The following is a 26,291-nucleotide window of genomic DNA, read 5'->3' as shown; positions in this document are numbered from 1 at the left end:
CTTGGGGGTTGAATAAAACTGATAATGCTGTGAGCACAGAAAAGACATTTGTGGTTATTTCATTATAACTGTTATGTTATATTTGTCTGACCTACAAGTGCCTCTTTAATGTAAATGTAAGCAAGATGACTGAATGATCAAAAGCAATGTCAAACTGGCCAAAACACTCAATTTCAGTGGGGGTTGAATAATTTTGGTCACAACTGTATATTAGCAGCATATGCTCAGGCAAGAATGAGACAACATTCCCCTCCCAAAACTCCAGCAACTGTTCTCCCCAGTGTCCAGACATTTACAAAGTGTTGTTAAAATAAGAGGGGATGCTACATTGTGGTAAACATGGCCCTGTCCCAACCTTTTTGAGATGCGTTGCGGCCATCAATTTCAAAATTACATTGTGGTAAATTTTCTCAGCTTAAACATTTGATATGTTTTCTATTTTTCTGTTGTGAATAAAGTTTTTGGGTTTATAAGATTTGCAAATCATTACATTCTGTTTTTATGTAGATTTAACACAGCGTAACAATTTTTTTTTGCAATTGGGGTTGTATTTTGTGAATGGGTTCACATAAAACAAAGCCTTTTGGGATTGAGTAAGATAGGAGGAGGGGCGGGCAGAGTGGCTGCAAGGGGCTCTGCAGTTGCTGTATCTGAGTCCCAAAGGTTCCATATCAGAGTGCTGGAAGTATAGAAATAGCTGTATTCCCAGGACTTGCTAAATGAAAGAGACACCTAAATTAACGTAACCCTTATTACACAGGTTAAGTATAGCCATAAACACTGCAATCCCTGTACAATTTCATTTGAATTTATGAAAACTATACAGTATAATATGAGGACAATCCTTTACAATCCAATCAATTTTTATCAAATCCCACAGGCTTTTATATTGCATAGTTGTTGGTGGATCTAAATGAGATTGTACAATTAGATTGTATAGTGTAAAATAACTTACTAGCCAGGAAAGTTTTCTGTTGTCCGTATTTGAGGCATTTGTATGCATCTTAATAGTCACCAATAATGATCAGAGAGTCCCAGATTAGTTTAGCTCTGCCCCTAACTAATTCTTCTACATAATGGTTACATGTAGACTTCAACTAGAACTTTTTTGAATACTGCTTTGTCCAAATCTGTTTTGAAGTGTATTTTGACCACATAAACCACCAATGAAAAGTTTTATTGAAGAAGCAACTCCTAGTAGATCATATCCCTGGAGTTTTCTTAGAGCTCATACCATGTAAAATACAATAATCTGTTACATACAAAAACACACACAAACACTGATGTTTCATTCGGAAATAGTTTATTTATACATGTGTAGAAAAGATAGGATTTAAAGAGAAGACAGAAATTCACATTCTGCAAATTTCATAATCCTCTTTAGAGTGTGGAAAGATTTTTCATTCTTCGTCTCCTTTCTTTAAAGAAAAACAAGATTTAGCATATGATTAGGGAAAGTCCATCACTCCAATCACAATAAATACCTAGTAATACTCTACTGTACCTTTCCACCAATGTCACGGCTCTTTGCTCTAAGTTTATTGACCTGGGACTCTGCAATGTCAGCTCTCTCCTCAGCTTCTTCCAATTCATGCTGGACCTTTCTGAATCGGGACAGGTGGGTATTGGCCTGTTCCTCCTATACAAGGGAATAGTTCAATTGTTTAGTCAAGGTTTTCTTTTACTGTATATTGATGATTAGTTAAGTTCTATATTAACTTACAGATTCCTCAGCCTGTCTCTTGTAGGCTTTCACTTTCAGCTGAAGCTTGTCCACCAGATCCTGAAGTCTTAAGACATTCTTTCTGTCCTCCTCAGTCTAGACTCAAAGAGTCAACTTTTATAAAATTTGTTAAAATTATTTTTTTAACAAAAATAAGCCACTCAGAAATATACTAAACCTGATAGGCCAGTTCTTTCACTCTTCTTTCATATTTGCGGACCCCCTTTATTGCCTCTGTTCCACGCTTCTGTTCATTTTCGAGCTCATTCTCCAACTCCCGCACCTGAAGTTACAATGCCGATGTAATTAGTTAACGTTCTTGAAACACTTACTGAAATAATAAAGCCGGTATATTAAATTACTTACTCTAGCCTCCAGTTTCTGGAGCTGTTTCTTTCCACCCTTCATTGCCAGCTGTTCTGCTTCATCCAAACGATGCTGCAGGTCCTTCACTGTTTGTTCAAGGTTCTTCTTCATTCTCTCCAAGTGAGCACTGGTGTCCTGCTCTTTCTTCAGCTCCTCTGCCATAAGTGCAGCCTTTGAGTAGAAGGTAAAAAAACAAAATCATTTATTTGCTTGACTGGATTGTTGTTAGTGTTTGTATACAGAGAGACTCATACGCACATCAGTGATGGCCTTCTTGGCTTTCTCCTCAGCATTTCTCGCCTCTTGGACTGCTTCTTCAACTTCAGTCTGAAGTTGGCTTATATCATTCTCTAACTTCTTCTTGGTGTTGATGAGGCTTGTATTCTAAAAAGAATACAGCATATTAAAGCCTGTTATATTTACAGAATATTCCTTATTGTAATTTTAACATTTCCCTAAAATGTGGGCTTACCTGGGAGTGCAGAAGCTGAACACGTTCACTTGCATCCAGGAGTTCCTGCTCAGCCAACTTGCGAGATCTTTCTGTCTGTTCCAGTGCAGCCCGGATCTCTTCAATCTCAGCCTGCTGGAGATTATTCCTGCGCTCCACCACAGCCACCTGTTCTTTCAGATCTTCCTGGCTCCTCAGGGCATCATCAAGGTGAAGCTGAGCATCCTTTAAGATAAATAGATAGATGATAACACTAAAGTGGATGATGTCCTTCAAGCCATTGAGATAGAGATAAAAATTTGTATTTGGACAGAATGGTGACAAAGAATCCTCCCTATACAAAAAACAAATATTGTATTTACTCTTGCTAATGGATTGCCAAGGAATTGAAATTAAGAAAGTACCTTGAGTTGACTTTGCACATTCCTCAGCTGTTTCTGGGCTTCAGCAGCTTGGCGGTTAGCATGGCTCAGCTGGATCTCCATCTCATTCAAGTCTCCTTCCATCTTCTTCTTCAGTCTGAGAGCATCATTCCTGCTTCTGATTTCAGAGTCAAGTGTGCTTTGCATGGTGTCAATAACTCTCTGGCTGTTTCTCTTCAGTTGCTCGATCTCTTCATCTTTCTCTGCAATCTTCCTGTCTACCTCAGATTTCAGCTGATTCAGCTCAAGCTGTATACGAAGGATCTTGGCTTCTTCATGCTCCAGAGACCCCTATGCAATAGAGAAAAATAGAAGCTTTCAAATATGCACTAAAAAAACCTTAACATTTTCACTATTTGAAACACTGTAATACCTCAGCTTCTTCCAAAGCAGCTTGCAGGTCACTCTTTTCTTGCTCGACTTGCTTTCTAGACTTCTCAAGCTCATTGATTGATTTAGCTGATTCTCCAATCTGTTCTGTGAGGTCTGAAATCTCCTCTGCAATAAAATAAACATATCATGTAACTAATACTTGATCTTGTGTATTACTTGAGGGGTTAATTTATATATAGCATCTCCATTTAGTGCTTACGTTGCAAGTTCTTGTTTTCACGTTTCAGGGTTTCAACTTGTTCTAGAGCTTCCTCATAAGCATTTTTCATCTTAAAGATCTCTGTGCTCAGTCCCCTAGCTTCCTTCTGAGCAGCCTCCAGCTCAGCCTGACCTTCTTCATATTTCTGTTTCCATTCAACAAGGACCTGATAAAGAGCAGTAAAATAATTTTTGCAAAACTGTTGGTTGGTTATGCCACAATCAATGATTTTATTTTCTAACTAGGATAAAATTAGTGTTTTTTTAACCTATATGTATATTGTCATTACCTTATCAAAGTTCCTCTGCTTCTTATCCAGAGCAGCAGCTGCACTGTTTGCTCTCTCTACATCAACCATCAGATCCTCAACTTCAGATTGCAGCCTCTGTTTGGTCTTTTCTAGGGAAGCACATTTGGAGTTTACAGCTTCAACTTGTTCCTCAGCTTCCTGGAGACGTTGAGCAAGCTTTTTCCTATAGTGTAAATGTTCAAAGGGGTGTTAAGCAATCATACTTTTCCATGTATTAGTGTACATCAATATTTCTTGCACAAACATACTTGGCCTCTTCCAGTTCCTCAGTACGCTGGATGGCATCAGTCTCATATTTGGTTCTCCATTGGGAAACTTCACCATTTGCCTTGGACAGAGACCTCTGAAGCTCCGCTTTTGCCTCCTGTTCCTCTTCAAACTGCTCACGTAGCAAGTCACAGTCATGGCGGGCTGATTGCAGGGCATGGGCAAGGGCATTCTTAGCCTGTAAATAACATTCAGCAAAAATATTTATGTACAACCAGTAGGATTTTAGTGTATGACAACTTGTAAGCTACAGTTAGGTTAAAGTAGAATGTGCCTTTTTTAACTCTTTCATGTACCTTGGTTTCCTCCTCAAGCTGCCTCTTAAGTTCCTCAACCTGCTGGGTAAAGCCTTGTTTTCCTCTGGTCAGCTGAGAAATCAAAGATTCTTTCTCCTCTAATTGGCGGGAAAATTCACCTTATATGAAATATTATGCAATTACTACAAATATAAGAAAGATTAAACATTGTAATCATTACTGAAAACTACAAAACCAAACATAGTATTTACACATACACTGTGCCATTTAAATGTATATGACTATTCTTTTCGTATATAATGTACTGAATGTTTGTAGTGCTCATTAATATTGATTAAGAAGTTTACCACTCTCAGTCTGGAAGCGGGCTTTTTGAGCTGTGAGGTCATTGATTACACGTGTATGCTCATCATTTTTAGACTTCAGCTCACTGAGTTGATCCTCGAGAACACGATTCACTTTCTCAAAGTTGGCCTGAAAGAACAAATACAACAATATCAATGTTTTGAATAACTTAGAAATATTACTGTAAAACATATTTTACCCAACATTGAGGTTTGCCTTACTTTTGCTTTGGAGACATTCTCCAAGTTACTGGCGAGGTCATCAATTTCCATTTTGAGTTCGCTCTTCTCCTTCTCCAGCTTCTGCTTAACTCTCTGGAGATTGTCGACTTGTTCTCCAAGTTCAGCCACACTGTCAGCGTGCTTCTTGCGCAGGGCAGCAGTGGTGGCTTCATTCTGGAGGGTGGATTCTTCCAGATCACGCCTAAGTTTCTGGAACTCAGCCTCACGTTTCTTGTTTAGCTCAATCTGAGCGGAGGTGGCACCACCAGCTTCTTCAAGTCTCTCACTGATCTCTTCAAGTTCTCTGGACAAGTCAGCTCTCTGTTTCTCAACTTTGGCACGAGCAGCACGCTCAGCTTCTATCTCTTCCTCAAGCTCTTCAATACGGGCCTAAAAAGAGACATTTCAGTTATTATATGCAGTTTTAACCGTTTCAATACTGTGCAATTTTACACCTTCCTGCCCAGGCCATTTTTCAGGTTTCAGCGCTCTCACACTTTGAATGACAATTGCGCGGTCATACAACACTGTACCCAAACTAAAATTTTATAATTTTCTTCACACGACTAGAGCTTTCTTTTGGTGGTATTTAATCACCGCTGGGGTTTTTATTTTTTGCTAAATTAACAAAAAAAGACCAAAAGTTTTGGAAAAAAAACACATTTTTCTTTGTTTCTGTTATAAAAGTTTACAAATAAATAATTGTTCTTCATAAATTTAGGCCGAGATGTATTCTGCTACATGTCTTTGGTGAAAATAACCCAAATTAGGATGTATTTTTTAGTTTGTAGGAAAGTTATAGAGTTCACAAACTATGGTATAGATCTGAATATTGATCAATCCTGAAGTACTGACAGCCAATCTAATTTCTTGAGGTCCAAGAATGTCAGAATAGTACAGATATCCCCAAATTACCCCTTTTTGCAGAGTAGACAGTCCGACGTACTTCATAAGAGGCATGGCGAGTTTTTTGAAGTTGTATTTTTTTGTCATAATTTTTCAGAAAATGAAAAAATTTAAATTATTTTCACTATTTTTTTTTTTACATACTGTCACCAGTGCAGTACAGCGTCATCATATAACTGGCATGGCGGTGAACAGGGACACTGACTGGTGACAGTATGAAAAAAATATATATATATATTTTTTTTTATTATTATTATTATATTTAATTTTTTATGACATTTTTTTTTTTTTTTAAGATTTTTTTTTCATATTTTACTATGACCAAAGTAGTACAATGTTACCATAGTAACATGGGGAAGTGATCAGTATTTTTTTTTTTTTTTTTTACACAATTTGCTTATAGCAAAGAATTAGTTTGCTATAAGCAAGCATTTACCTGAATGAAATCGATTCATTCAGCTTTTTTTTTTTTTGTGCTTAGCTGTGATTTGGTCACAGCTAATCACATGACATGTGCATGTGATTAGCTGTGACCATACACAGCTAGGCACTAGTATACAATGGATGGCATCATGAATGAAGCCATCCATTGTATACAACTGTCATGTGACCTGCTGTGATTGGTCGCAGCAGATCACATGGTACCAGCATGGAGCCGGTACTCGGATCTGTCATCGGCCGTGTCTGAGGTGCACGGCCGGTGACAGATCGCACTGCTGCGCCGCTCTGCATTAGCGCAAAGCTCTGCATTAGCGCAAACTGCGCATGTGCGGGAGCACGCCAAATGGCGTGCACCCGGAGTGCAGAGACACTTTTGAAGCCGCCAAACAGCCATTGGCCGGGCGGCTAATGGTTAATGATTATCAGAAGCAATATGTCTGCATTTTAGTGATGTAATATTACCTGAAGCTCCTTGATCTTCTTCTGCAGCTGAGATCCCAGGGACTGCTCATCTTCAATTCTCCCTTGCAGCTGGCTTATTTCAAAGTCCTTCCTATGTTGGCAAATTAAGTAATTGTTAGTGACATATTTCAAAACTACAGCCATCTTTTTTTTTTATTTTTTTTAATCTTACTAACTTCTTGAGTTTTTCTTCAGCTTGTTGTTTCTCATTTTCCAGATCCATGACTGTTTCCTGAGTCAGTTTCAGGTCACCTTCAAGCTTCCTCTTGGCTCTCTCAAGATCAAGACGAAGTTTCTTTTCTTGCTCCAGAGAGCCTTCCAGCTGATTGGGTAAAAACGTGTTTTCAGTTTAATGAATATGTCTGCATTTCACTTATACATCAAACATCAAGCACAAATAAAATTTAAAGTACTCACATCATCCACTTGTTGTTCAAGCTTGGTTTTTGCTTTAGTAAGAGAGTTGACTTTATCCTCCTCTGCTTGTAGATCATCAAGAGTTTGTTGATGAGCCTCTTGGAGAGCTTTTTTCTCCTTTGTAAGCTTAGAAATGTTCTCATCCAGATTTGCCAGTTCCTCGGTAAGGTTTTTTACCTAAGAACAGTGAAAACATTCAAAATACCGCTACTGTGCAGTTTAGAAACATGGCATTGAAGGAATACTATAATGTGCTCAACCTTGTTTTCTGTTGCATGTTTCTCTTTCTCAACTTTGGCCAATGTCAGCTCTAAGTCATCAATGTCCTTCTTCAGTTCAGAGCATTCATCCTCCAGTTTCCTCTTCTTGGCTGTTAGCTCTGCATTGCTTTCCTCCTCATCTTCAAGCCTTTCTGTGATCTCTTTGATTTTGGCTTCCAGCTGAATTTTGTTCTTAATCAGGCCATCACATCTTTCCTCTGCATCAGCTAAGCTCTCGCCTTCCTACATGCAAAGAATGTAAGGTAATTTTAAGTGCAAAGACAACATTATTTACCATTTCAGTGTATCTCCTTTTTGTAAGTATTTTACCGACTGCACTTGAAGCTGGAGGTCATTCTTCTCCTGCAGAAGGGCAACCATCTTCTCTTCCAGTTCTTTCCTTTTTGCTTCTGATTTAGCCAGTGCTTCCTTTGTCTTTGCAAACTCTTCTTTCATGTTAGCCATCTCCTTTTCAGTCTCAGCACTCTTCAGGAGAGGCTTAATCTTGAAGTACAGCTTCATCCATGGCCAGTGCTTGACATTCATGAATGATCTCACATTGTACTGGATGGTGTAGACTGCTTCCCTATTTTAAAGAATGCAAAGTAGTGATAGGCTTGTGCAGATAGGTCAGACAGCCTATTTTGAGGTTATATAATAGTAAAACACAATAGCAATACTAAACTGTTTATCTAGCTGCATGTGCACCGTTTTGCATAAATGTAAATTAATAGGTTGAATGATGATAATAAAACTTTTTTTTATTTTAGCTATATGTATATTTAATTAAAATTAAGGCAAAGGTGTGGTTTAATTTCTAAATCAGAGGCAATGTGTTACACCATGCAGTATCATCAATACCTTCTATCCATCATCTTCTTGAATTCTACTCTCATCAAGAAGCCTCTGCACAGAGCCTGAGTGCGAGTGATGAGTTGGGCCAACTTTTCATCTCTCATTTCTTCCAGAGTACCCAAGAGACCAGCTTTGAAGAACACCTGTGGAAAAATAAATCTCATTTAAACCACTTTAAAAAAGCTAGATTAATTTATTCACCAGCAAGGCTGTTTTATACCTTAGTGTGTCCAAACTTGTACTGGGTGTGGTCCACATCAATTGAGCCAAGGAGTTTTTCAGAAGCCTTTTTACTGTCAATGAATTGTCCATCTGGAATTGCACTAGCATTCAGGATCTTGTACCTGAAGTTGGCCAAGAGTTAAAATATTAGTTTGGCCAAATTTTGTAATAATGCTGAAAGAGTTTGGAATTAAAGAAAGAAAGTAAGCAAAATGCTTACCGTTGTTTGAAATCACCATAGAGGATTCTGCTTGGGAAGCCCTTTCGGCAGATTCGGATACCCTCCAGCACACCATTACACCTCAGCTGGTGGATAATCAGATGATTCTCCATGGTACCTGGTGGAGAGTGACACACATAGATAAAAACAAGGTTCCACATTTAAACTACATTTTACCTTATATTGCAAATGTCAGTTACCTGGTGTCTTTGTCTCATTGGGGATCAGACAACGTACAAAGTGAGGATGAGTACTCCTCAGGTTGGTCATCAGCTTGTTCAGATTTTCCTGTGGAAGATTACATTTATAATAATCGTCACTGCCCAAAAAAGTTAAAGAAAAATATAATTGTTTCCATTTAAATGACTTACTCTGAATAGGGCAGACACCGTCTGAAAGGAGGAGCCCTTCTTTTTCTTTCCACCCTTTCCACCAGAGTCACCTGAAAATGATATGTGAGTGTTTAAATCCATTTCATGTAATGTGTGCAAATTGCAGTGTCACATTATAAAATTGTCCAGGGATTACTTACCCTCAGCACCAGCGTAAGAAGAGTAAAGTAAGGCAAGGAGCTTCACTGAAGATTTCTGGTAGAGGCCAACAACAGTCTCATTCAGTGGGTCCTTGTTCTTGTCCAGCCAGCCGCTGATGTTGTAATCCACAGTGCCAGCATAGTGCACCAGAGAGAAGTGGGCTTCAGCTTTTCCTTTGCTAGGCTTGGGCTTCTCAAAGTTCTTGCACTTGCCCAGATGTTGATCATAGAGCTTGTTCTTGAAGGAAGTGTCAGTAGCCTTGGGGAACATGCACTCCTCTTCCAGGATTGAGAAGATGCCCATTGGCTGTGCAGAAAAAAGAACGAAAAGAAAGAAAAAGTTGAAAATTCACATCAGCGTATAACTTTGAGTTGCTAATATGTAGTATGTAGACACTCACCTTCTCAATAAGCTCAATACAGGCAGCCAGATCCATACCAAAGTCAATAAACTCCCAATCAATTCCTTCCTTCTTGTACTCCTCTTGTTCCAGGACAAACATATGGTGGTTAAAGAACTGTTGCAGTTTCTCATTGGTGAAGTTAATGCAAAGTTGCTCCAAGCTGTTGAACTACAGATTATGATGTATAGATTAGCGTTTGAATTTTGCTATATATAGAATAAGTTATATTATTTATTTCTGTTTACACTTACATCAAAGATCTCAAATCCAGCAATATCCAGTACACCAATAAAGTACTGTCTTGGCATTTTGGTATCCAGCTGTTGGTTAATACGGATGACCATCCACAAGAAGAGTTTCTCATAAACAGACTTGCTGAGGGCACCAACGGCATTGTTTACCTACAGATAATGACTGCCAATTAGCTTGTTTCCCCATCAAAATATTCAAACAAATCAAAATACTTTAGATAACGATGTGCTACCTGTTGGACGGTTTGTCCTTTAGTGACAAACTCATTGCCGACTTTGACCCTGGGGTAGCAGAGAGCCTTCAGCAAATCAGCAGAATTCAGTCCCATCAAGTAGGCAATTTTATCAGCAACTAGAAGATTTTGTGGATTTATTAAAACTCAATTAATGAGCTTGTCCAGAGCAATCACAAAAATTGGGATGTATCAAATTTTAAAACCTTAAACCTTACCTTCTGTGCCATCAGGCTCAGCCTGCTCTTCTCTTTGCTTCTGCTTGAATTTCATGTTACCATGGTGCATAACAGCACCAGTCGACTTGTAGATGCCAATTTTTTCATCTGGTGAGAAACCCAGGATGTCTATGGCACTCTGCAAATATATGAAAATGTGTCATGTTTTGTAAAGTTGTATCCTAAAATTTCTAAAGAACCTCTAGTATGATCACATACATCTGTAGCCATCAATTCCTCTTGATCATCAATACTTTTGACAGCAATCTCACCCTGGCTGATGAAAGGGTAGTCGTATGGGTTTGTGGTTAGCAGAAGCGTTTCTAAAAGACATAAATATTATTGATAAAAGTTACATATTGTAGCAATCTAGTAAATAGCACATCTGTACAACAGTATGTATCTAGATAAAATATAATTTGACTACTAGTTTTTTAATCCTTTGTAGAAAAGTTTTGGAAGTTACCAATCAGTTCTGGCTTTTTATTAGTCAGGATCTGATAGAAGATATGGTAGCTTCTTTCAGCTGAAAGCTGGAATGTGACTCTGGACTTCTCCAGCAAGTCTGTAAAGAAAAGGATTACCTTTTACTGAAGGAACATATGAAGTATCCTAAGAAATAAGTATGAAAGTATTAAGCAAATCTTACAGGTCTCAATATCTGCGGAAGACAGTTTTCCTGTGGTTCCGAAGTGGATTCTGATGAATTTACCCTGGAGATGGTGAAGAAACCATGTCAACACATGTCAACTTGTAGAGAATTCTCATGTGGCCATAGTAATGGTGGTACTTACAAAACGGGAGGAGTTGTCATTTCTCACAGTTTTAGCATTACCAAAGGCTTCCAGTAGAGGGTTGGCCTGGATAATTTGATCTTCCAGTGTGCCCTGTAAATTGTTAGAGTAATACTTCAAAGTTACTCTTATATGGAATTGTAACAAAGAGGTAACTGTGAGTCTAAAAGAGTTTGTTGTGTACAATTCTGAGCCCTCCTTATGAAGAACAGTATTATATATTCTGTTATAGAAGTTCCCCTAATCTCACCTGCAAGCTGTTACTTTGTTCCTTCTTCTTGCTTGCATCACCAAGGGCTGCAATTGTTGCAAAGTACTGAATGACACGCTTGGTGTTCACAGTCTTTCCAGCTCCAGATTCTCCGCTGGTTACAGATTTGACAAATGTCAGTAAATAGCCACACCTATCATTTAAATGCACATTTGCAACAGCTAAGTGCAATCTCACATTTTACTTACGTAATCAGGATAGACTGGTTTTCACGGTCTGAAAGAGATTAAATACACATGTGAGTTGTTGTGAAGAAATGACACGGTGGATGCTTCAATAACACAAGTTATTTATGACAGGCACATTACCGGTTAACATAAACTGATAGGCATTATCAGAGATGGAGAAGATGTGTGGTGGGGCCTCCTGACGCTTTTTTCCTCTGTAGCCACCAACAACTTCAGGGTTGTACACTGGCAGCCACTTGTAGGGGTTCACGGTAACACAGAACAGGCCAGAGTAGGTCTGTAAGTTTCATAAGTAATACAATGTTTATACATCAGAAGACATTTTCAATGTTCCTAGATTGTAAGCTCCATGGAGCAGGGCCCTCCTTTCCCTCTTGTATTGAACTGTATTGTTGCTGTATTGTCTCCCGTTATATTGTAAAGCGCTGAGCAAACTGTTGGCGCTATATAAATCCTGTATAATAATATTAATAATAATGTATGCCTGCTAACATTTAACTTGACTAAAAACTAAATTTTTCTTTATCATGATAAATTGGAATTCAGTGATATTGTTAAAGAGAGTTGAGCTTCAAGGGGTTTTGTAAACCTTATCTTGCCTTGCCTTAAATACATGATAAACATATCAATCCAACTTACGTAGATCATCCAGGCAGCGTAACGCTCTTTGAGGTTAAACAGCACAGAAGCCTCGTTCAGGTGGGTCATCATGGCCATGTCTTCAATCTTATCGAACTTGGGAGGGTTCTGGGGGTACACCTGTTCTTCTTTGACAGTTACATCCTGCAAACAACACAATGCTTGGATGAGTTGTCCAATGGTAACTTGTTATATATTGTTCATTTGTGAATGATATTTCATTGGTTACCCTTCCATCATCTGTCTTGACAGTGACTTTGCCACTATCACGAGCGGTGACTAAACCCTTCACGTAGAGCTCTTTGGCATCATCCACAAAGCAACTGTTCTTGGCATCAAATGGTTTGTTCTGTGCCTCCACTCTCTCCTTCTCAGGTTTTCGCAGAAAGGGAGCGGCGACTCCGAAAACCGCCATTTCTGCGTCTGAAGACATGGTTGAGGCAGTCTGTGATAGAGGAAATAAAGCAAAATGCCTACTAAAATGCCATACTTCAATGCCTAGATGCTAGCACATGCTGAAGTAGTGTATTTACGGCATGGTGGAATAATATTTTAATTTTCTAATACAATTATAATCTGGTATGCCTCCCCATAGCATGTGCCTCTCTCTAAGAAGGTGTGACGACACTTTATATTTTAATATAAGGGGGGAATGCGAGAGGTGAATATTTTTGTGGAACTGTTATGAGCTGTTAAAGGGAATGTGATATTTAAAGTGGAAGTAAAGGCAAAACCTAACTAACTCTGAACCTACTCTCAGCCACATTCTAAGCCTAATCTATCTAGCCCTGTAAAGAAAAAATTGCTATAATTACCTTTTCTGCAGCCACTCCAGTCCAGTCTCCAGCAGTGCCCTCTGTGTACAGGAGAAAACTGACAACGTCTGGGAAATGCATGGGAAGTGACATCACCCATAGACTTACTATGAGGCTTTCATTGTTGGCCACCTCTCCTACACATTGAAGTCTCTGCTGACAGCTTAGCCTAGGACTGGAACGACTTTTGATTGAATAAGTATAGTGATTTTTTTCATTGCAGGGCTAAATAGATTAGGCTTAGATTGTGGCTGAAATGAGGTTTAAAGTTAGTATGGTTTTGCCTTTACTTCCACTTTAGATTTCAGGTCGAGTTTGACAAGTCCAGTTGGTTCCTAGCCTTTTTTATGTCTTGAGTACCCTAACAATAAAATCTCCCTGCCATAATTCCTGACTGGGATATTTCTGCCATAATTCTGGACTGGATTTCCCCTTCACTGTGGAGTTTTGGGTGTGTCTGCCTTCCTGGGTATTGTAGCTGCTCATGCTACAATTTTCATAATTTAGAAAACCAAGAGGCAGAGTGGGATCTCCTCATAATGGTCACAGCACATGTGCAGACCTGGGGACTTAGCTCAGAGATCTCACCAAGAGAGTCTCCAAGAGATAGAAGAGACCGTTCAGATGTTTAATTCTCCAGCATCCACCTGAAGGTGAAATATCAATTTGGACTCAACCTTTGTTAAAAAAAACTATTTATCATATTAAGTTTATGAACAAAAACAAGAAACATTTAAATGTTTTATGTATAGTAATAATTCATTTGTTTGTTGTAGTCTTTGTATTGAGTGTGTGTAAAATAAAGTTAGTAGTCAAAGAGCTTTTCTTTATAATTACGTGTCTTCCCAATTGTATGTGTATTAGCTGTAAAGTCTTTAGATCTACCTAAACTGATAGACCTGCCTGACTGGATACAAATAAAATAGTTGAAGTAGATCCTTGCTAAATCTAAAGGCAATTGTACAGTCGAATTGTAAAATGTTTTGTGAGCTTAAGATCAATCACTCGTTGGCTCTATAAAGCGGAATGCTCCATGATGTGTACTCACCTTCTAGTGCTGCTCTTGGTAAAAATCTTCTACTCCCCTTTTAAAAGAAAGAAAATACATGATTAAATTGAGTGGTATGTGTAATAAAGCCATCCCATATCTCCATCCAGCTCAGCACCATGCAGTCAGTGTATACAGAAGACACAACTTACCAAGAGGCTACACGTGAAGGATGGACTGGCAAGTTTATATAGGGTCTATTCTGCTCTCTCAGCATAACTGAACTCCCATCAAGCAATGATTTCATTCCCTTAACTGTACACGGAAACCCAACACTTTCAGTAAAAATAACTTAACAATTCTAAGGCATTAGTCTGCCCCTCTGCATTACCTATTGCTAGCTTTGATAGGTCTAGCTGTCACTGTGTTAACTATGCAACCCAGAGAACATGCACGAGAGGCTGCTAGTTTTACAGGGGAAACAGTTGGTGTCTTCTCATAAAATTGTATGTGAATTAAAAAAAAGCTATCTAACATCTATCTATCTATCTATCTATCTATCTATCTAAATCTTTCCCTTTCTTTCTTTCTTTCTTTCTTTCTCTGATCTGTAGCTGTAATATAATGCAATTGTTAAAGTTAAACATACTGTTTGTCAATTACTATAATGTCTTTCTCTCCCTTTCTATCTATATCAGTCTGTCTACCCATTTTCTATAGTATCTATCTATCTATAAAATAAAAAAAATTGAAACAGACATAAGTTAGTCATTGACCGGTGACTGGAGTAATTTACCTTATATAGACAAAGCTATATATTTATATTATATAGTAATCACCCATTAATAAATATGTTTCACCCATGTCCCTGTCAACTGCTGTGGAAGTATATATGGACGAATTTAAAGCCAGAAGGATATATTTTGCATCACCTTAAATTCAATATATTATGTATATAATATACTGTATTTATTGCAGATTGTCTTCCAGCAGACAGGCAAATGCCTTGGCCATAAAAAGAAGTGAGAGGTGTAAATAATCCCATGCCTTTTGTGAGCTCATAAATTATGACATGGCATCCATGTATGCAGATTTCCTTTGGTCTCACCCTGGTCTACTCCACCTCACTGAGAATCATTGCCCCCCTACTGTCATTCTCCATCCGGACTCCACTATGGCCAATGCATAGCTGCTGAAGGCTACTTTAACAATTATACTGTCCTGAATTGATAGATAGTACATAGCAGTGGGATATAGTTTGCTTTTCTCTAAGCTGTCTATTTTTATGGAGAGGGGGCAAGGGCTCAGTTGTGACTGCTGTGACAACTACACTACACTGATCTATCTATCTATTGATCCTTATGATCTTCTGATCCAAAACAAGTAAGCATCAGGTGAAGTAAAACCAAAAAGAGTAGTCTGTTGTACTGACTCAGGAAAGGAGTAGCATTTATTATTTATATGAAAAAATTCTGAACATTTCAGCAGACAAGGGTGAATAAATCAGGACTGGGATGAAGCCACAAGTTCATAGAAGTACAATGACAGGCACATAGATTGACAGATCAACAGATCGGCAGATATGACCACTGAAATTGTTTCTTCGCTGCTCCACCTCTAACTGTGAGTGTTTTTATTTAACCTTTTATCAGTCTGATTCCTAGCGCCCAGCATAAGGTGAAGTCAGACCATCACCTGACTTTTCTCTCTGTCAGTGGGGGTTGATTTACTAATGACAGACTGTTCACTTTGCAAGGGAATTTCCCACAGAGCTTAGTGAATGAGACAAAGCTTTTCTGACTTCCAATATCCAATGTGCAATCAAAAATGCTGTTTTCTTATTTTCCTTGCACATAATTGGGTATTCTTTCCAAAGTGAAATTTTATCACATCATTAAGCTAGGACATATGAAGATTCCTACTGAACAGAGAACAGCCTATTTGCCTTTCGTAAATCAACCCCTACGACTAAAAAAAAAGACTGAAATCAAGTGATAAACATAGCAACCAGACAGCTAGCATTTTTTATAAGGGCACATAAATCTGGTTGCACATGATTTTATTTATATATATATATCTATATATCTATATATATATATATATATAGATATATAGTTTATATAGTATCAATATATGTAATAAATTTACATTTAAATGACTTGCTACATGTAGCCGCTAGATTTTAATTCATACAACTTGTTAAAATTTTATAAAAATGAGTGAACAGCCTCACAAACATTCGGGGGCTGAGTGAGGATGATGCTTTTACTACCTGCCACTGTGTTTTGTGTTTTCTACCTGCATCATTTTCATATGGATTTTTTTAAGCAAGCAGATCCCTAAAATTTAGTATATAATATATATTTCTGTATTAGTTAGATCAAGATCATATTTAAAATGTAGCATGAATGTTTATAGCAAAGGTCTCTGGAATGTCCTATACAAGCACTGCTTTTATCCTGCTCCTCCATCTCCTTGGACATAGGAGATTGTGGGGGTCTATGGAGGTAGGGGCAGACTCACAGCTTATCTTGCAGTATATAGATACTGTGGAACCATCAGAGAGTATAAATCAGGCACATTAGTGGGTTAGGTGGTCATTGCTGAAAATTTGGAACCTCTCCTTATAAGCACCACACCTGGATAAACATGCTAAAGTACTGGGGCATGGGATTGGGCTACCCAGTGCAATATTGTCTCAGAAAGTGTTGATAATACTGGTAAGACCTCCTATAAGCATTGAATCCAAAAGATACATAAATCTTCAAGTTCTTTTATTAAATAAAGAAGTAAAGCATCACACAAGTTGACATCTACACTCAATTGGAGCACAACCATTTGATGGGTATTTTTTGAATGGCATTACATATGGTAAACACCTTCATGTGGTTAATCATGTATTTTAGTGTTACGGTGTCACTAATTATGGTGTCACTAATTACTGAGGTACTGCTTGATTTGCTGGGTCTCTCTCGGGGGTTCAAACTTTTCTTAACTTTCATATCTTATGGTTTAAATTTTCTTTTTGGTATGTAATCATGGATTTTTGGTGAATAACAATCATGAATGTATGTTATTATTATTATTATCAAACAGGATTTATATAGCACCAACAGTTTGTGCAGCGCTTTACAATTTAAAGGGGGACAGTACAATTACAAAACAGTTTAATTCAGAAGGAACAGGAGGGCCCTGCTCATGGAGCTTACAATCTAAAGAAAGGGGAGGTGATACAAAAGGTGATATCTGCTGGGGATGATCTGATAGAGGTGATTCAAGTACAGTTCTTAGGTGGAGGTGAGGTAGGCTTCCCTGAATAAGTGAGTTCTCAAAGATCGCGTAAAGGCAGACAGGGTGGGGGCTGACTGGACATACTGGATTAGGGAGTTCCAGAGGATGGAAGAGGTTCTGGAGAAGTCCCGGAGGTGAGCATGGGAGGAGGTGACAAGGGAGCTAGAGAGCAAGATGTCTTGGGAGGAGCGGAGTGGACGACTTGGATGATATCTGCGGGTGAGTTTGGTGATGTAGCTGGGGGCAATGCAATGGTGTGGATGGGTTTGTACATTGTGGTTAGTATTTTGAATTTTATAGGTTGGGCTAATGGAAGCCAGTGAAGGGATTAGCAGAGAGGGGTAGCAGTTGCTGATCGGTTGGTAAGGTGTATGAGTCTAGTAGCAGCATTCATAATAGACTGAAGGGGGGGATAGCCTGTGTAACAGTAGGCCAGTGAGGAGGGAGTTACAGTAATCAAGGAAGGATATAACCAAAGTGTGGATAAGTTGTTTTGTTGTGTCGTTAGTCAGGAAAGGGCAAATTCTGAAAATGTTGCGGAGGTTGAGGCAGCAGGATTTAGCCAGTGATTGGGTGTGGGGCCCAAAGGAGAGGACAGAGTCTAGGATTACACCTAGCACCCTGGCATATGGGAAGGGACCAATGGTTGTGCTGTTGATCTTAATCATAAAGTCATGAGTGGAGGATCGGGGAGAAGGAAATATTACAAGCTCAGTTTAAGAAAGATTGAATTTGAGGAAGTGGTGTGACATCCACACTGATATGTCGCTCAGTAGATTTGTAATACGTTAGAAGATCGAGTAGGTGAGCTTGGGAATGGAGAGATAGATCTGGGTGTCATCAGCGTAGAGGTGGTATTGGAAGCCATGGTAGGTTATCAATTGGCCCTGGGAGGAGGTGTAGAGAGAGAAAAGGAGGGGCCAAAGAACTGAGCCTTGGGGTACCCCAACAGAAAGAGGAAGAGGAGCAGAGGAGTTGGTGTTGTATGTGACTCTGAAAGTGCGCTGAGAAAAATAAGAGGGGAACCAGGAAAGAGCAGAGTCACGGAGGCCAAGGGAGTGGAGTTTGATGAGGAGGAATGGGTGGTCAACTGTGTCAAAGGCAGCAGAAAGGTCTAAGAGTATGAGTATGAAGTAATGGCCATTAGTTTTAGCAGTTAGTAGGTCATTATTGAGTTTTAGTGGGGCAGTTTCAGTGGAATGTTGTGGGTGGAGGCTAGACTGTAGGGGATCAAGAAGGTTGTTGTTGCTGAGGTTGAAACTCATACGGTTGTGGACATGACGCTCAGGAAGCTTGGAGGCAAGGAGATGGGCTTTAAATTATTCAAACAGGTGGGGTCCAGTGAGTGTTTTTTAAGTATGGGGTTAATTAATGCATGTTTGAGTGGGGAGAGGAAAGTGCCGGTAGACAGGGAGAGGTTGAAGATGTGACTTAGAGTTTTAGGTAGAGCAGGAAAGAGGCAGCAAGAATTGTGGGACAGGTGGTGAGGTGAGCCTCGGAAAGGAGTTTGGCAACCTCCTTGGTGGTAACAGGGCCGACGGAGGATAGTATTGAGTGTGGTGTTGGACCTGGTATGTTGGTTGGAGGAGGAAGCTTGACACTGGAGGTTTCATTACGAATTGTGTTGATCTTGTTCTTGAAATGACTGGCAATCAACTTAGCAGTAAGTAAGTTGGTGGGTGGAGGCAGTGGGGGATAAAGTAAGGAATTAAGGATAGAAAAGAGTTGACGAGGATTGGATGAGAGGGTTTTGATGAGAGTGTTGTAGTAAGTTTGTTTAGCAGCATGGAGACTGGAGTTGTATTTGAGAAGGGCAGATTTGTAAAGAGTGAGGTATTGCAGGGATTTAGTTCTACACCATTCTTGCTCAAGAGCATGGCTGCATCTCTTGAGACTTCTAGTATCATCTGTTTGTCAGGGTTGTAGCAGGCGAGGCCTGGTTCTGCATGTAGAGAGAGGAGCAAGTGTGTCCAGGGAGGACAATAGTAAGTTGTTGTGGGCAGATGTGGCCAGGTCTGGGCAGGACAGGGGTGCAATTTTATAATAAAGGCACTTGGTAGCAGAGTGAAGGGGGGAAGGGCTGAGGTGGCAAAGGTTTCAATGGGTAACCGCTTGCTGGTTGGAGGCATGGGAGGTAGGAGACAGGGAGAGTGTGAAGCTGATAAAATTGTGATCAGAGAGAGGAAAGGTGGTGTTAGAGAGATTACAGGGAGTGCATAGTTGGGAGAATGCAAGATCGAATAACTTGCCATTAGAGTGAGTGGTGGTTTGTGTTCATTGTGTTAGGTAAAAGAGGAGGTTAGGTTGAGTAGTTGAGAAGTGGCTGAGGTGTTAACATTGACTGGAATGTTAAAGTCATTAAGGATGATTGCGGGTACCTCAGAGGAGAGAAAGTAGGGTAGCCATGCAGAGAAGTCGTCAAGAAAGTGTGACAATGGGCTGGTAGATTACTGCGATCCTCAGACAAACAGGATGAATACAGTGCAGTGCAGAGGTGTAGGAAGAAACTGAACCATGCTTTATGGGGACAGAAGAAGTACAACTCCACCCCCTTTCCATCCGCTGAGTGTGGGTGAGTCCAGAGGAGGCCACCATGGGAGAGGGCAGTTGAGAAGACAGTCGGATTCCTGGAGCCAGGAAGGAAGAGGTGGATGGAAGTAAGGGGTGGGTAGAAGGAAGAAAGGGGTGGGTGGAAGGAAGGATGGAAGGAAGGGGTGGGTGGATGAAAGGAAGGAAGGGTGGGGGGGGAGGAAGGAAGGAAGGAAGGGGTGAGTGGAAGGAAGGAAGGAAGGGAGGAACGGAGGGGTGAGTGGAAGGAAGGAAGAAAGGGAGGGGTGGGTGGGTGGAAGGAAGGAAGGGAGGGAGGAGTGGGTGGAAGGAAGGGGTGGATGGAAAGAAGGCGTGGAAGGAAGTTAAGGGTGGGTGGAAGGAAGGAAGGAAGGAAGGAAGGGGTGGGTGGGTGGGTGGAAGGAAGGAAGGTGTGGATGGGAGGAAGGAAAGAAGGAAGGGGTGGATGGAGGGAAGGAAGGGAGGGGTGGGTGGGTGGAAGGAAGGGGTGGGTGAAAAGAAGGGAGAGAGGGAGGGTGGGTGGAAGGGGTGAAAGGAAGGGAGGGGTGAAAGGAAGGGAGGAGTGGGTGGAAGGAAGGGAGGGGTGGGTACAAGGAAGAGAGAAAGGAAGGGAGGGGTGGAAGGAAAGAAGGGGTGAATGGAAGGAAGGACAGAAGGAAGGAGTGGGTGAATAGAAGGGTGGGTGGAAGGGAGGAAGGGAGGGGTGGGTGGAAGGAAGGGAGAGAGGGGTGGGATGAAGGAAGGGAGATAGGGGTGAGTGGTTGGAAGGAAGAAAGGGAGGGGTAGGTGGGTGGAAGGAAGGGAGGGGTGGGTGGAAAGGAGGAAGGAAGGAAGGGAGGCGTGGGTGGAAGAAAGAAAGGGAGGGGTGGGTGGAAGGAAGGGAGAGAGGGGTGGGAGAAAGGAAGGGAGGGGTGTGAGAAAGGGTGGGTGGAAGGGAGGAAGGGAGGGGTGAGTGGAAGGAAGCGAGGGAGGGGTGGGTGGAAGGAAGGGAGGGAGAGGTGTGGAAGGAAGGGAGGAAGGAAGGGGTAGGTGGAAGGAAGAAAAGGAGGGGTGGGTGGTAGGAAGGAGGGGCTGGTGGAACGAAGGGAGATGGGTGGGTGTAAGGAAGGGAGGGGTGGAAGGGAGGGGTGGGTGGAAAGGTGGAAGGAAGGAAGGAAGGGAGGGGGGGTGTAAGGAAGAAAGGGAGGGGTGGGTGGAAGGAAGCAGGGGTGGGTGGAAGGAAGGGAGAGAGGGGTGGGAGAAAGGAAGGGAGGAAGGTAGGGGTGGGAGAAAGGGTGGGTGGAAGGGAAGAAGGGAGGGTGGGCGGAAGGAAGCGAGGGAGGGGTGGGTGGAAGGAATGAGAGAGGGAGGGATAGGTGGAAGGAAGCGAGGGAGGGGTAGGTGAAAGGAAGGGAGGGAGAGGTGTGGAAGGAAGGGAGAGGGGTTAAAGGAAGGAATGGAGGGGTGGGTGGAAGGAAAGAAGGAAGGGAGGGAGGGGTGTAAGGAAGGAAGGGAGGGGTGGGTGTAAGGAAAGAAGGGAGGGGTGGGTGAAAGGAAGGGAGGGAGGGGTGGATAGAAGGAAGGGGTGGGTTTAAGGAAGGAAGGGAGAGAGGGAGGGAGGGGTGGAAGGAAGGTAGGGGTGGAAAGAAGGGAGGGAGGGAAGGATGGAAGGAAGCGAAGGAGGGAGGTGTGGAAGGATGGAAGGAAGGTAAGGGTGGGTGGAAGGAAGGGAGAGAGGGAGGGGTGGAAGGAAGGGAGATAGGGGTGGGTGGAAGGAAGGAATGGAGGGAAGGAGGGGTGGGTGGAAGGAAGGGAGGGAAGGGTGGTTGGAAGGAAGGAAGGGAGGGGTGGGTGGAAAGAAGGGAAGGAAGGAGGGTGGAAGGAAGGGAGGGAGGGAGGAGTGTGTGGTAGGAAGTTAGATTGGACTCTCGTGCTCAGATTCATCAGAGCTGTCAGCTGCTGTGTTCAGTTTCCCGCCCACACCTCCTCTGAAGCTGCACAGACTGGAGTGTGAGCAGGTACAGGGGTACAGTGAGTTTAAGGAAGGAAGGGAGGGAGGGAGGGGTGGAAGGGAGGGCTGGAAGAGAGGGATGGGTGGAAGGAAGGTAGGGGTGAAAAGAAGGGAGGGAGGGAAGGGTGGAAGGAAGGGAAGGAGGGAGGGGTGGAAGGAAGGAAGGACGGAAGGGGTGGGTGGGTAGAAGGAAGGGAGGGGTGGGTGGGAGGAAGGAAGGGAGGGGTGAAAGGAAGGAAGGGAGGGAGGGGTAGAAGGAAAGAAGGGAAGGGCGGGTGGAAGGAAGGGGTGGATGGAAGGAAAGGAAGGGTGGGTGGAAGGAAGGGAGAGAGGGAGGGGTGGAAGGAAGGTAGATAGGGGTGGGTGGAAGGAAGGAATGGAGGGAAGGAGGGGTGGGTGGAAGGAAGGGAGGGAAGGGTGGTTGGAAGGAAGGAAGGGAGGGGTGGGTGGAAAGAAGGGAAGGAAGGAGGGTGGAAGGAAGGGAGGGAGGGAGGAGTGGGTGGAAGGAAGTTAGATTTTAGATTGGACTCTCGTGCTCAGATTCATCAGAGCTGTCGGCTGCTGTGTTCAGTTTCCCGCCCACACCTCCTCTGAAGCTGCACAGACTGGAGTGTGAGCGGGTACAGGGGTAGGCATAGCAGATACAGCCTTTCTCCCCTCTTCTGCTATTGGTGCGGAGGATGGAGGGAGGGGCTGGGCACTGAGAAGAACACAGGTGGGTGGGGGGGCAGGAAGAAATCTGAACCATCAGGTATGAATGATCTGTGCATTGGTGGAGGTGGTGACAAGCAGCAATCTCCCTGTATGGCTTTCAATGAAGCAGCTGGAAGCCGTTTCTCCTCCTCTCCCTTCGGCAGCTTCCAGCTGCTTCATTGAAAGCAATACAGGAGATCGCTGCTTGTCACCACCTCCACCGCCACCCCTCCCACACACGCCTAGCCCCAGCAGTGCTTGCCGTCCCCACCTTATTTCCACTCACGGGCAAGTAGAAATTTCGAGGGTTGCAGGGATGGTTGGCAATCTCCCTCGGGGGGGAAACCTCCCCCGACTCCCCCCTTATCTATGTCCCGGAGGAGTTACTACACAGATGTATCATAGGTCCATATACATGAAGTAATTGTTATCAGCCTAAGGAAGGTGCTTACAGTGTCGGATTCCTGGAGCTAAGTCTCGGTAATAGCAAGTAGGTTGAGGGAGTGGGAGAGGAAGAGGTCATTGACAGAGGAAGGTTTGTTAAAGACTGAGTGGGCATTCTAGAGGGCACATAAGAGGTGGTGGCTATTGTAAGAATTGAAATTGAGATAAGATAGTGAGGGTTTCAGCTGTTGCCAGCGAAGGGAGACTGCTGCTTCTATGGGTGGGAGTTTGAAGGTGGAGGACCAGGGTTTCAGGCAATGTCTTGGGAAGTTAGTACTGGCAGGAGGCTGAGGGACATGAGGTAAGAGCTGGATATATATGTGGGCAGATGCCACAGTGATTTGGAAGTAGTGATGACATTATCTGGGCTCAGAGCAGGAGATGATAAGTACAGTATTGAGAGGGCAGAAGTGAAGGTGATATTCATAGGTTGTGAAGTGGGGAGGACGGGTAAAGAAATGAGAATTTGAGGAGAGAGAGCATTATAGCAATAAGGAAAGTTAGTAAGAACATGTTGGAGGGTGAGGAGAAAATAAAGAGGAAGGCTGAGGGAAAGAGATAAGAGGGGAAAGAGCACTTGCAGACTACTTGGGGTGGAGCACTAATGTTTGTACTTGCCTTAGTTAAAGTGCCTCAGTTAGGGTGCAGTATTCAAAGTGCCATGCACTTAGCACCGGAATGGCCCTTTGCACAAGGAATAGCCAGCATGTACCCCTTACCAGCTGTCCCAAGAATTTCACTGATATTATACTTGGATGGACTGGAAGAGGTTAGACAATTATTCAATTTAGAGCTAATAACAGATACATGGTGAACGTTTTCTGCCCTAAACAAATTGCAAGCAGGGTGGACACAAGATAAGGCTAGATGTTTGATCTTGGTCAAGGCACTATGAGAGTAAGTTAACTTAATACAGACAAGTACGAACAGCAGTCTAGCAAAGCAATGCATGCTGTGATGTCCTGAGCAGATATAAAAACATCTATGACAGTTGTGTATTTCTTTTAAAATAGTTAAATGAATTATTGCATACATTCAACAGCTTGATATAGGTGTCCTATGCTCCCGTGCACAGCACCACTCATACTCTGAGGATGGGGCATTACTAAGGGCCAATTAGGGATGCATATGTTACATGCTGACAGAAGGATAGAACAGAGTTGATGACTCACTGCTTCTTCATCTTCTAATCAGCTGGCTGCAAGCAGATGATGGAACATATTTTTTAATGCAAATTTTTTAACTGATTAAAAAAATATTTTGCAGAAAATATATATAAAACTTAATGATTAATGAATATCCTAATATTTTTTGTTTGATAATGATAAAAAAACAAATTAGGCTGCGGGCAAGAAGGTGGCACCACTGTGGTCCTTTATTCTAAACAGAGAAAGTGATCTCATCTTTCTGACTGTGCTGTCTGGCAAAGGTTATTGAATTACAAAAGTAGCTAAACAGAATTCAAAATCCTTTGGAGAAGGGTGAACTGTAGATAAGGGTTAGTTATGCCCATGCGTGCAGAAGTGAGCTGTGGGAGGGAAGAAATATGTGGAGGTGAGCTGAGGACAGGTGGTAAGTTTTGAATGAGAAATTAAAAGGTGGGCTGTGAATGTTGGGGTGCAGAGGTAAGCTTTGATCAGGGGTTCACAGGTGAGCAGGTGGAAGGTGCAAGGTGAGCTGTAGATGAGATGTGCAGAAGTGAGCTGTGGAAAGGGTTGCAGAGGTGAATGATGGGTATTGCTTTTTTTAGGGGGAAAACATTACTGGGTAAGATTTTTACTTGGTAGAGAGGAACAGCAGAGCATACAGAGTTCAGTGGTCAAGAGTATGTAATATAGCAGTTAGGATTTGTGCAATACTTCTGACCGTATGTAGTTGTAGTATATGTCCCATACCTCTTATTGTTGTATGTTGTATACTGTACTAAGGACTGCTGAACTCCTGAGTGTCCTGCACTCTGTACACTGGGCTGTACACTATACAGCTGTGGCCAAAAGTTTTGAGAATGACACAAATAATAATTTTCACAAAGTCTACTGCCTCCGCTTTTATGATGGCAATTTGCATATACTCCAGAATGTTATCAGATGAATTGCAATTAACTGCAAAGTCCCTCTTTGCCATGAAAATTAACTTAATCCCTCCAAAAAAATTCCACTGCTTTTCAACCCTGCCACAAAAGGACCAGCTGACATCATGTCAGTGATTCTCCTCTTAACACAGGTGTCAGTTTTGATGAGGACAAGGCTGGAGATCACTCTGTCATGCTGATTGAGTTAGAATAACAGACTGGAAGCTTTAAAAGGAGGGTGGTGTTTGAAATTATTGTTCTTCCTCTGTTAACCATGGTTACCTGCAAGGAAACATGTGCAGTCATCACTGCTTTGCACAAAAAGGGATTCACAGGCAAGGATATTGCTGTTGCTAAGATTGCACCTAAATCAACTATTTATCAGATCATCAGGGACTTCAAGGAGAAAGCTTCAATTGCTGTGAAGAATACTTCTAGGCGCCCAAGAAAGCCCAGCAAGCACCAGAACCACCTCCAAAAGTTGATTCAGCTGCGGGATCGGGGCACCACCAGTGCAGAGCTTGTTCAGTATGGCAGCAGGCAGGTGTGAGTGCATTTGCAGACTTTTGGAGGGTGGCCTGGTGTCAAGAAGGGCAGCAAAGAAGCCACTTCTCTCTAGGAAAAACATCAGGGACAATCTGATATTCTGCAAAAGGTACAGGGAATGGACTGCTGAGGACCGGGGTAAAGTTTCCCCTTTCCGATTGTTTGGGGCATCCGGAAAAAACCTTGGTTGGAGAAGAAAAGGTGAGCGCTACCATCAGTCCTGTGTCATTCCAACAGTAAAGCATCCTGAGACCATTCATGTGTGGGGTTGCTTCTCAGCCAAGGGAATGGGATCACTCACAGTGTTGCATGACTGCGCAATTGTCATTCAAAGTGTGACAGCGCTGAAAGCTGACAATTGGCCTGGGCAGGAAGGGGGTAAAAGTGCCCAGAAGGCAAGTAGTTAATAGAGTGCTTCTTTGAGGTAGGCTCAGAAAAAATTCAGCTCTATGTCTATGTGCAAAAAAAGCATATGTAATGAAAGGTTGGATTTAACTGTGCCCCTTTAAGCTCCCCACTTTTAGCACAGTATGGCCACACTCACTGCTCCTTGCAGAGATCTATGTGTTCACTGCATTATTGTTCTACTTGGATTGCCCAGGGATGCCCCAAATCTTT

General features: G+C 42.0%; 1 protein-coding gene and 1 long non-coding RNA gene across 2 annotated transcripts in view; one reads left to right on the top strand and one right to left on the bottom strand.

Annotated features, from left to right (window-relative positions):
• Positions 1-1,286: 1,286 nt before the first annotated feature.
• Positions 1,287-14,265, bottom strand: LOC149463474 (myosin-4-like). Its single transcript, XM_089675015.1, has 40 exons — positions 14,131-14,265; positions 12,497-12,712; positions 12,268-12,411; positions 11,749-11,905; positions 11,629-11,656; positions 11,420-11,534; positions 11,170-11,262; positions 11,025-11,088; positions 10,842-10,940; positions 10,595-10,698; positions 10,376-10,514; positions 10,158-10,276; positions 9,925-10,074; positions 9,671-9,841; positions 9,270-9,576; positions 9,109-9,179; positions 8,938-9,025; positions 8,738-8,855; positions 8,516-8,639; positions 8,302-8,438; positions 7,771-8,026; positions 7,441-7,683; positions 7,181-7,357; positions 6,940-7,085; positions 6,764-6,854; positions 4,955-5,344; positions 4,736-4,862; positions 4,428-4,546; positions 4,113-4,309; positions 3,844-4,027; positions 3,555-3,720; positions 3,336-3,460; positions 2,945-3,253; positions 2,562-2,765; positions 2,348-2,473; positions 2,090-2,260; positions 1,902-2,006; positions 1,724-1,819; positions 1,505-1,639; positions 1,287-1,418 (listed from the first exon to the last, which is right to left on the bottom strand). The coding sequence occupies exons 2-40, from the start codon at positions 12,698-12,700 to the stop codon at positions 1,401-1,403; spliced, it is 5,817 nt and encodes a 1,938-aa protein (XP_089531141.1). The 5' UTR covers positions 12,701-12,712; positions 14,131-14,265; the 3' UTR covers positions 1,287-1,400.
• A 978-nt stretch (positions 14,266-15,243) lies between these two features.
• The window catches only part of LOC149463471 (uncharacterized), a 149,133-nt gene continuing 138,085 nt past the window's right edge, over positions 15,244-26,291 (top strand). The window contains exon 1 of the long non-coding RNA XR_016312410.1: positions 15,244-15,693. This is a non-coding gene — a long non-coding RNA (uncharacterized LOC149463471). The remainder of the gene's footprint in view (positions 15,694-26,291) is intronic.

This window comes from Staurois parvus, unplaced genomic scaffold (genome assembly GCF_062004578.1).
Source record: "Staurois parvus isolate SC_StPar_1 unplaced genomic scaffold, SC_StPar_1.0 ptg000154l, whole genome shotgun sequence".
Lineage (NCBI taxonomy): Eukaryota > Metazoa > Chordata > Amphibia > Anura > Ranidae > Staurois > Staurois parvus.
The sequence above is the reverse complement of the archived record's forward strand: the minus strand, read 5'-3'. Positions and strand labels throughout refer to the sequence as shown.

What these genes read in the sequence shown, in the direction of transcription:
- LOC149463474 (XM_089675015.1), bottom strand. Translation starts at nt 12,700, where the DNA reads ATGTCTTCAGACGCAGAAATGGCGGTTTTCGGAGTCGCCGCTCCCTTT. An exon ending in CAATGAGACAAAGACACCAG is followed by an intron (nt 8,856 to 8,937) that starts GTAACTGACATT and finishes ACTCTCCACCAG; the next exon opens with GTACCATGGAGAATCATCTG. An exon ending in CCGCTTCCAGACTGAGAGTG is followed by an intron (nt 4,547 to 4,735) that starts GTAAACTTCTTA and finishes ATTTCATATAAG; the next exon opens with GTGAATTTTCCCGCCAATTA.